General features: G+C 50.4%; 1 protein-coding gene across 1 annotated transcript in view; it reads left to right on the forward strand.

Moving 5' to 3' along the window:
* The window catches only part of ALKBH5 (alkB homolog 5, RNA demethylase), a 30,142-nt gene extending 25,241 nt beyond the window's left edge, over positions 1–4,901 (forward strand). The window contains exons 3-4 of the mRNA XM_017854206.1: positions 1,764–1,919; positions 3,173–4,901. Of these exons, the coding sequence (XP_017709695.1) occupies positions 1,764–1,919; positions 3,173–3,350 (334 nt within the window). The 3' untranslated portion in view covers positions 3,351–4,901. The remainder of the gene's footprint in view (positions 1–1,763; positions 1,920–3,172) is intronic.
* Positions 4,902–10,405: the final 5,504 nt, after the last annotated feature.

Genomic DNA, 10,405 nt, shown 5'->3' on the forward strand with positions numbered 1-10,405 from the left:
TTTTTTTTTTTTTTTTTTTTTTTTTTTAAAGAATGATTTTATTCTATTTCACATCATCTCTAGTAGTTGCTCAATACCACCTCTACCCAGAGAATTCCAGCCTTGAAGGAGGCAACTTGCCAACTTGTCTTCCATTCCTTAGACCCTCAGCATAAGGAAGCCTTAGAGCCAGTCACATTTCTGTCCTTTTCTCAGATGGGGAAACTGAGGCCCCAGGAAGGATAGTGACTAGCCTGGATTCTGAGTGGCAGTGCCAAGACTAGATCTTCTCCTGTTGATGCTAGGTTCTGCATCCATGAGTCTGGAGCAGTCCAGAGGAGCCTGAGACTGGAGAGCCACTCACTGCAGCTGGGTCCTTCTGGCATCCCTCTCTACAAGAACAAAGCAAAGGGATGGGGATGCCTGTCTTACCTGCCTACACACCAGTTTGGGCCTGAGGCATCAGAACATTGGTTCCCAGCTGGAAGGAAGGAGATGCCCCTGCTGCCTTTAGGAGAGAGATTTCCTGCCCAGGTTCAGAGTAACTCTTGCCTGTCAGGCTTGAAGTCTCACTTGGGCTTTAAACTTTCCCCCATGACTTGCAGGATGCATGACTTACTGCCTTTCTGATCCTTCTCGTCAGGCCAGCCAATAGAATGTGGGAAGGCAGCCATGGGGAATGGGGGGAGCTGTAAGGACCAGATGCAGTTGTTACCAAGGATGCCAAGCAGCCTAGCCCAAGGCAGTTCTTGGATTTCCCTCCTGCTTGCTTTTCGTCAGCATCCTCTGGTATCCTTAGAGTCCTGCTCTGACTGCAGCCCGTAATTCTTCGGAACTAAGTTACTATTTTGTGTCTAGCAGACCCTGGAAAAGGTGCCTTCAGGGTCTCTGCTAGCTGTGTCCTATCACTTCCCACCCAGTCTATTACATGGGTCCTTCTGCCCTTTGCTCCCACCTGCCTGACTTGCCAGCCTTCTCTGTACCATACAAGGAGCCTAAGGGCTTCTTTGAGGTTTTCCAGGCCAGCTCCCTTCTGGTCTGGCTTCATAAAGGACTTGGATCACTGCCCTGAGTTATCTCTTCCCAGCTTCTCCATCCCCCTCTTCCTCATCTGTATTTGTGTGCCTTCCCTTTACTAGGCAGTGTATTCCTTGAAACCTGTACCTATACCTGCTGCTCGGTGGGGACTGTGCCTTCAAAAGCCTTTTGGCTTCTACATCGTCAGCATCCTGAAATGAGCAGAAATCACCAGGTGACTGCTCATGGTTGTGGAGTGGGCCTGGGTTCCCCACCCTGGCTCTGCCACTCAGTTTCAGCATCCCTGTCTGTACAGTAAGAAAATAGGGTAGCTCTGGCTCTCTTTCTCTCCAGCCCCTCTACAGGCCTGGACCAGGGATCATTCCTGTGTTGGGACCCACCAGTGGGGCCGTTGGTCCTCTGGCAAATGAAGTAGATGGCCCCAGAGAACCTGTGGGTCCAAGTGGAGTGAGCTGAGGCTGCTTCGTTCAGCTGAGAGCGAGCCCTGGGATCTTTCCCCTAGGGTAGCACAACCTAGCCTATCCTTGGGAGTTTCCAAACAAAAGTGTTCCCATTCCTTACTCCTAAATGTGGACTTGAGGAGGGTCTTTGAAAGTCAGCTAGACCAATCTCTAGTTGAACCTCAAGGACTGAGGTTCAGAGCAGAGACTGCTGGCTCCCACTTTGCCTGGCCAGAGAATTGGTCTGATGGTGCCCACACCTTCACCAGAGGCCCTTTGGTGACCCCATGCATGTTTCCTTTACAGGACAAGATTAGATGCACCCCGATTGGAAACAAAGTCCCTGAGCAGCTCCGTGTTACCACCCAGCTATGCTTCAGATCGCCTGTCAGGAAACAACAGGGACCCTGCTCTGAAACCCAAGCGATCCCACCGCAAAGCAGACCCTGATGCTGCCCACAGGTAGTAAGCTTAGGATCCGCAGCAAAGGCTGGCAAAGGCTTGGCTGCAGGGTGAGATGGGTGGAGAAGCCTGGGGTAGGCTGTTTATGAGCCTTGGTTTGCTCACTCTTTCAAAATCTGGTTCCTCTGAGTTGGTGGCATTAGTGACATTCCCACCTAACCCTGGCCAACTGCCTGTACCCCCAGAGAGAAGGGGTCAGGCAGAGACTGTAGCAAATGGGAATATCATGGCTTTCCCATGACTTTCCTTATTCAGTTCCACCCAGACAGACGCCCTTGTGGAATTATTTTAGGTGTCAGGAGGGAATCTTGGGACTTGGATAATAGTGAATCAGGGACTTATTTCAAAAAGGGTTGGGTAAAAGGAATTTGAGGAGCTAATTTTTTTAAAGGAAAAAAAAAAATGTTTTGGCCGGGTGCGGTGGCTCACGCCTGTAATCCCAGCACTTTGGGAGGCCAAGGTGGGCAGATCACGAGGTCAGGAGATCGAGATCATCCTGGCTAACACGGTGAAACCCCGTCTCTAGTAAAAATACAAAAAAATTAGCCGGGCTTGGTGGTGGGCGCCTGTAGCCCCAGCTCTTCTGGAGGCTGAGGCAGGAGAATGGCATGAACCTGGGAGGCGGAGCTTGCAGTAAGCGGAGATGGCGCCACTGCACTCCAGCCTGGGCAGCCTGGGCAACGGAGCGAGACTCCGTCTCAAAAAAAAAAAAAGTTTTAAGTGTTGGGGAAGGTTTCCAAGGAGGTAATGTTTAAGTTGATTCCAGAAGGATAAGGAAGACATGAAAGAGCATTCTAGGCAGGAAATACTGTATGAACTAAACCCCGAGACACAAAAGAGCTTTGTGGTTTCGGGGGGGTAATGGGGTTGGTAAGTGGAGAAGGGAGTGTTGGGAGGCCCAAGAGAGAGAAAGTGGGTAGAGCTGGGAAGTAAAGATAGATGGCAGAACGATGCAGAGTCTTGAGGCTGTGGTAGGGAAGATCTCTGTCCAGCAGCCCTGGCAGTGTCCCAGGGCACCAGACTCCAAGCCAGGCAGACCCCACAGGGCAATTGGGAAATGTCCCAAAGACTGGGGTGGTCACTGGCAGTTAGTGGGCAAGAACCTCTGATACCAGGGCCTCTGCCAGGACTACCGTTCATTGAGGACCACTGAGCTGGAGTGACACATCCCAAGGATGAGACCAGGTACAGTGGTAAAGCCAGGCCCCTCCTGACAGCCTCTGAGATAACACCCTGCCTCCCTTTCCTTGCAGGCCACGGATCCTGGAGATGGACAAGGAAGAGAACCGGCGCTCGGTGCTGCTGCCCACACACCGGCGGAGGGGTAGCTTCAGCTCTGAGAACTACTGGCGCAAGTCATACGAGTCCTCAGAGGACTGCTCTGAGGCAGCAGGCAGCCCTGCCCGAAAGGTGAAGATGCGGCGGCACTGAGGTCTACCCGCCGCCCTCCTGGGAACTCTGGCTCATCCTTTCGTAGTTGCCCCTCCTTTTGTTTTGAGGGTTTTGTTTTTGTTTATTGGGTTTTTTTTTTGTTTGTTTTTTTGTTTTTTTATTCTATATATTTTTCCTTGGTTTTGTTGCCTGTTAAGGCTGAAGAATAGAATTGGCCAGGACCTGGGTTCTCATATTCTTGGTATTCCTCCTGGATGGAAAGGCTGTTGGCATCTATAGGGGACAGAGGCTGATGCTGGAGTGGCCAGTAGAGGTGGTGGAGCAGAGCAGCCATCTTTTAAGTGGGGCTGTATCAGGCTGGGTTTATTTAAAAGCAACAAAATGTTTTGGTTAAGAAAATTATTTTGCTTTCAATGTAAATCTTCGCAGTGTTCTAAACAAAGTTCAGTCTTCTGCCCGCCCCTTTCCTCCACTGATGTCTGTACTTGGTTGAGGTCTCCTGGAGCCTCACAGGCTCTACATGGGGGCTGCTGTTCTCCACTTCTCACCTGCCATCCACGCCCTGCAAGCTCATGCAAACACCCTTTCTTCCTCCTGCAGCAGAGTTCAGGTTGCCTGGGCAGGGGCTTAAACAGTGCCAGCCCCTGCCATCCCAAAGCTGTTGTTAAGCTTCCCAGGCTTCCTCCACCCACGCCCACTAGCCTACTCTGTCCACAGTTCCTTGGGCTGCTGAGGGGCTAGTGCAGTGGTCCTGACCTCTCTTATCAAGAGCACACTTTTTTGCTGGTTGCTCCTTTTGAGCATATGCGTGTGATTATTTGGAACAGTTAGACTTGCCACGTTGGGTCAGTTTTAGAAATTGTTTCTAGCTAGAGGGACTGGTGTCCTTCCAAGTCTAGCATTTGGGGTATGGAAAATTGTTGTGGTGTGTGGTAGGGTTTTTGTTTTCTTTTGTTTTGAGTTTTTTTCCCCCTTTAGTCTCCTGGCTTTTTCCTTTCCCCTCCCTTCTCCATTGGCCAGCTTGGGCCTCATCCTCATGTCATCCTTCTAGGAAGGTGCCTGCCCCCTCTTGTCTGCCGGCAGCATGCATCCAAGGCCAGAACTCAGGCCTGCAGACTGGGCTGGTGCTTCCTCCGCTTCAGGGTATGGGAGTTGGTGAAGGGGCTTTCAAAAAAAAAGGTAAAGTCTTTGGTAGGTTCTACCCACTCAGATCCTGGAAGGCAGAAAGGTTTTGTGGATCTAGATTCATTAGGAATGTCTTCTTGTCAGCCAGGTCAGGACCTGGGCTTGCCAAGAGCAGAGGCCCTCCCAGCAACCAAGATACCACCACTTTGGGGCTTTGTGTACAGAGGTCTGGGCCTAAGACCTCATAGGCTGCAGAAATCTGGGGCAGCCACCATCAAGAAGCCCCTCTCAGGGGCCAGAACTCCTTTGCCAGCGTGGATTTCTCAAGTCGGGACTGCATAATTAAAGCAGTTGCAGTTTTATTTTTTTTACAGCTTTTTTCCCAAAAATGATTTGTAGTTGTGTGTGCAGCACTTTGCCCTGATCATGTGTGCCTACAATTAAAAACCAAATCTAATATATTTTTGAAACAGTTGTACTGATGTTGTTGTAAGAGAGGGCTTGCCTTTGGTGCTTCCTTAATCCCTTTACTTTTCTTAAACTTGGAACAGGGGTTGGGGAGGCCAGAGTTCATTGCCCACCAGCCTCCAGAGGAGTTGATTGGTCAGTGGACACTGGCCTCCTGTGTGCCCAGCCCTCGGGTTTATGGGCTGAAGGTGGACTTGCCCTCTCACCCACTGTCCTTTCTCCCACTCCAAGGAGGAGTGAACTTCATAAACCATGATGTCCAGTTGCCCAGGGGACCACACCTTATGGAGTTCTGGAAGCCCCTTTCAGATGTGATCACTGAGAGCTGGTGCTGGTGAACAGAGAAATGGGCAGACAAAAGCAAGGAGAACCTGGCTTTTGTGGAAAATATGCGAGTGATTTTGCTCATTAAAACAAATACCCTTGACCAGGCACGGGTGGCGTCACACCTGTAATCCCAGCACTTCGGGAGGCCAAGGCAGTCGGATCACCTGAGCTCAGGAGTTCAAAGGACCAGCCAGGGCAAACTTGGTGAAACCCCATCTCTACTAAAAATACAAAAATTTAGCCAGGCGCATTAGCATCCGCCTGTGGTCTCAGCTACTAGTGAGACTGAGACAAGAATTGATTGAGCCTGGGAGGCAGAGGTTGCAGGTGAGCCGAGGATTGTGCATTGTACTCCCGCCGGCTTTGCGGCAACAAAGCGAGACCCTTGTCTCAAAAGGAAACAAAAAAAAAACTTCAGTTCCTATTGTATACCCAAGCCACACTGGGACCCCAATAGTGGAGCCAGAACTCTGGTCCCTCCTTTTAAGATGCTCGTGCATAGTGTGGAGTGCAGGTGCTGGCATGAAGCAGATGTTTTTCAGTGGGTAAGGCTGGGCCCCAGAGGAGCTTTAGTCCCTCAGACCTCAGACCTGGCCTCCCTATGCCTGGTAAAGGCTTCTATCTAGAGTCTCTTACTCTGTTCATAGTGCTTCAGAACCAGTCTTCTTGGCCAAATTGTTCTGGGAAACTGGGATAAGCTACTTACCTCCTATATTTCCAGGAAGAGAAACTCCAGAGTGGGCAAGTAACTGGCTCAGTCTGACCAACTAGTGCGAGGTATGAAGAGAGAGGGGTCAGAGTCTCAGTGTGGTCTGTGGCTGTTGGGCCTGGAGGGGTTAGACACTGAGCTAGGCGGAGTGGACCTTGGATCCCCTGGGAGAAGGAAACACTGGATCTGAGGGAAAGTGACTTGCAGATGTCATCCAGGAGTGTAAACGGCAGAGGTGGACATCCCCTACTTCCTTGCCTGAGCTTCTGGACTCTTTGGGCATGGATAGGGCTCAGTGAAGGGCTGGGGGAGTGTGGAGGGAACCTCTTTTTGTGGCGGACCCTATTTTTCATTGCTGTTACAAAGTCAGACTCCTTTCCGGGTGCAGTGCTCATGCCTGGTAATCCCCGCACTGGGAGGCCGAGGTGGGCGGATCACGAGGTCAGGAGATCGAGACCAGCCCTGGCCAACATAGTGGAACCCTTTTCTACTAAAAATACAAAAAACTAGCTGGCATGGTGGCGGGCCCCTGTAAACCCCAGCTACGTGGGAGGCTGAGGCAGGAGAATCGCTTGAAGCCGGGAGGCGAAGGTTGCAGTGAGCCGAGATCGCACCACTGCACTCCAGTCTGGCGGACAGTGCAAGACTCCATCTCAAAAAAAAAAAAAAAAAAAAAAAAAAGACTCCCAGCCTGAACCAACATGGTGAAACTCCATCTCTACTAAAAATACAAAAATCGGCCCGGGCGCGGTGCTCAAGCCTGTAATCCCAGCACTTTTGGGAGGCCGGACGGGCGGATCATGAGGTAAGGAGATCGAGACCATCTGGCTAACACGGTGAAAACCCCGTCTCTACTCAAAAATACAAAAAACTAGCTGGGGCGTAGTGGCGGGCGCTGCAGTCCCAGCTACCTCAGGAGGCCTGAGGCAGTAGAATGGCGTGAACCCGGGAGGCGGAGCTTGCAGTGAGCTGAGATCCGGCACTGCACTTCAGCCTGGGCGGACAGAGCAAGACTCCGTCTCAAAAAAAAAAAAATACAAAAATCAGCTGGGCGTGGTGCCAGGCTCTGGAGCTACTCAGGAGGCTGAGGCAGGAGAATCGCTTGAGCCTGGGAGGCGGAGGTTGTAGTGAGCTGAGATCGTGCCACTGCACTCCAGCCTGGGCGACAGAGCGAGTCTCCGTCTCACACACACACACACAAAATCAGACTCAGCCAAGAACAGTGGCTCACACCTGTAGTCCCAGCATTTTGGGAGACCAAGATGGACAGATTGCTTGAGCCCAGAAGTTTGAGACCAGCCTGGGTAACATGGCAAAACCCTGTCTCTACAAAAATTAGCCAGGTGTGGTTGTATGCACCTGTAGTCCCAGCTACTTGGGAAGCTGAGATGGGAGGATCACTTGAGTCCAGGAGGTCAAGGCTGTGGTGAGCCGAGATCGTGCCACTGCACTCCAGCCTGGATGACCCTGTCTCAAAAAAAAAAAAAAAAAAGATTCAGCCTTTTCCTAACCCCTGGGTGAAAAAAGGCCCTTCACCCTGTAGTATGGAGAGCTAGGAGGGCTAGAGGAGGGGGCTTTGGCCCTAGCAGTTCCTGTTGTCTCTGTACCTGTACAGTAGCATCTCTGTAACATAATCCTCTGAGTAGTCCATAAACTCCACATCTGACTCTGGATCTGCCTGTTCCCAGCCATCTCCTAGGGCCTCAGGCCAGGTGCAGAGTCCCATCAACCCCTGTCCCCAGCCCCAGTCTTGTACACAGTAGATGCTCTAACAGCTTGTGCCATCCCTTGCCCCACTAGGACCCCATTCCATTCCTCCAACCCTTTTGTGTGGAAGGGGAAACTGAGGCCCAGAGAAGTTGACTGGCCCAAGGTCGTGTTCATGCATTCAAAAAATAGTGTCTGGCCAGGTGTGGTGGCTCATGCCTGTAATCCCAGCTTTTTCGGAGGCCAAGGCAGGTGGATCACTTGAGGTCAGGAGTTTGAGACCAGCCTGGCTAACATGGTGAAACCCCATCTCTACTAAAAATACAAAAATTAGCCGGGCATGACAGTGTGTACCCGTAGTCCCAGATAGGAGGCTGAGGTGGGAGAATCACTTGAACCTATAAGGTGGAGGTAGCAGTGAGCTGAGATTGCAAGACAGACCTAGTATATGATGTCATATACGCATAAAGTAAATTTGACTGATGTGAAGTATAGCATATAAATTATTATTTTTGAGACAGAGTCTTGCATTGTCACCCAGGCTGGAGTGCAGTGGAGTGATCTCCACTCACTGCAACCTCTGCCTCCCAGGTTCAAGCGATTCTCCTGTCTCAGCCTCTCGAATAGCTGGGATTACAGGCACCTGCCACCATGCCCAGCTAATTTTTTGTATTTTTAGTAGAAATGGGGTTTCACTATGTTGGCCAGTCTAGTCTTGACCTCCTGATCCTCCCGCCTCGACCTCCCAAAGTGCTGGGATTACAGGCGTGAGCCACTGTGCCTGGCCAGCATATTAATTATTAAAACATATATATTATTATTATTTTTTTTTGGAGACAGAGTTTCACTCTTGTTGCCCAGGCTGGAGTGCAATGGCACAATCTCGGCTCACTGCAACCTCCGCCTCCCAGGTTCAAGCAATTCTCCTGCCTCAGCCTCCCTAGTAGCTGGGATTATAGGCATGTGCCACCACGCCCAGCTAATTTTGTATTTTTATTTTTAGTAGAGATGGGGTTTCTCCATGTTGGTCAGGCTGGTCTCAAACTCCCTTATAAATTCCATATAACCAATCTTTTCTCACAGAAAGCTGTTTTAGTTTTTTTGCTGAATTACTGTATTTATAGTCTGCCTGTGCTTATAATTCAACCATGATATGACAAAGGGATTTGCATCACACCTGCTTGTAATATTTTCCTGTGGCTGCCATAACAAGTCACCACAACCCTGGTGGCTTAAAACAACAAATTTATTATCTCAAATTCTGGGAAATTCAAAATCACGACATCACCGGGCTTGACTGTCTAGTGGAAAACCTGTTCTTTGCTTCTGACAGCTTTTGGTGGCTGTTAACATTCTTTAACTTGGGAATAGGCAGATTTCAGTCTCTGCCTCCATGGTCACATGGCCTTCTCCTCTGTGTACCACATCTCCTTCTGTCTTTTTTTTTTTTTTTAAGACACAGTCTCATTGTCACCCAGGCTGGAGTGCAATGGCCAGATCACAGCTCACTGCAGCCTTGACCTGCCAGGTTCAAGCAGTCCTCCTGCCTTGGCCTTTCAAACTACTGGGATTACAGGTGTGAGCCACTGTGCCTGGCTTCTGCCTGTCTCCTAATAGGACATTCATGATTGGATATAGGGCCCCTCTGTCACCCAGGCTGGAGTGCAGTGCCATGATCTCGACTCACTGCAGCCTCAAACTCCTAGGTTCAAGTTACCCTTCTGCCTCAGCCTCCCAACCTCAGGTGTGCACGCACCACTACGCCCTGCTAATTTTTAAAAAAAAATTTTGGGCTGAGCGCAGTGGCTCACACCTGTAATTCCAGCACTTTGGGAGGCCGAGGCGGGCGGATCACAAGGTCAGGAGATCAAGACCATCCTGGCTAACACGGTGAAACACCGTCTCTACCAAAAATACAAAAAGAAGTTAGCCGAGCATGGTGGCAGGTGCCTGTAGTCCCAGCTACTTGGGAGGCTGAGGCGAAGAATGGCATGAACCCAGGAGGTGGAGCTTGCAGTGAGTCGAGATGCGCCACTGCACTCCAGCCTGGGCGACAGAGTGAGACGTCATCTCAAAAAAAAAAAATTTGTAGGCCAGGCATAGTGGCTCATACCTGTAATCCCAGCACTTTGGGAGACTAAGGTAGGCAGATCACCTGAGGTCAGGAGTTCGAGACCAGCCTGCCCAACGTGGCAAAACCCTGTCTCTACTAAAAAATATTAAAAAATTTACCAGGCATGGTGGGCACCTGTAATCCCAGCTACTTGGGAGGCTGAGGCAGGCGAATCACTTGAACCCGGGAGGTGGAGGTTGCAGTGGGCCAAGATTGTGCCACTGCTCTCCAGCCTGGGCGACAAGAGCGAAACTCCATCCAAAAAAAAATTGTTTTTGTAAAAGACTTCACACTGTGTTGCCCAGGCTAGTCTCAAACTCCCAGCCTCAAGTGATCCTCCTGCCTTGGCCTCCCAAAGCACTGAGCCACTGCACCCGGTCCCCTATGTTTAGTCATATTCAAAAGACTCTTTTTCCTTATGAGGTGGCATTCACAGGTCCCAGGGATAATGACCTGATATTTGTGGAGGCCATGGATCAGCCCCTACATGCCCTTCTCTCAGTAAAGTTACTGCCATTAAATCTGATATATCACCTACTGCTTTCTCATCCTCAAATGTTGGATTAAAATTTCTCAGCTTCGGCCGGGCGCGGTGGCTCAAGCCTGTAATCCCAGCACTTTGGGAGGCCGAGGCGGGCGGATCAC

The sequence above is a fragment of the Rhinopithecus bieti genome, unplaced genomic scaffold (assembly GCF_001698545.2).
Source record: "Rhinopithecus bieti isolate Rb0 unplaced genomic scaffold, ASM169854v2 scaffold_37555, whole genome shotgun sequence".
NCBI lineage: Eukaryota > Metazoa > Chordata > Mammalia > Primates > Cercopithecidae > Rhinopithecus > Rhinopithecus bieti.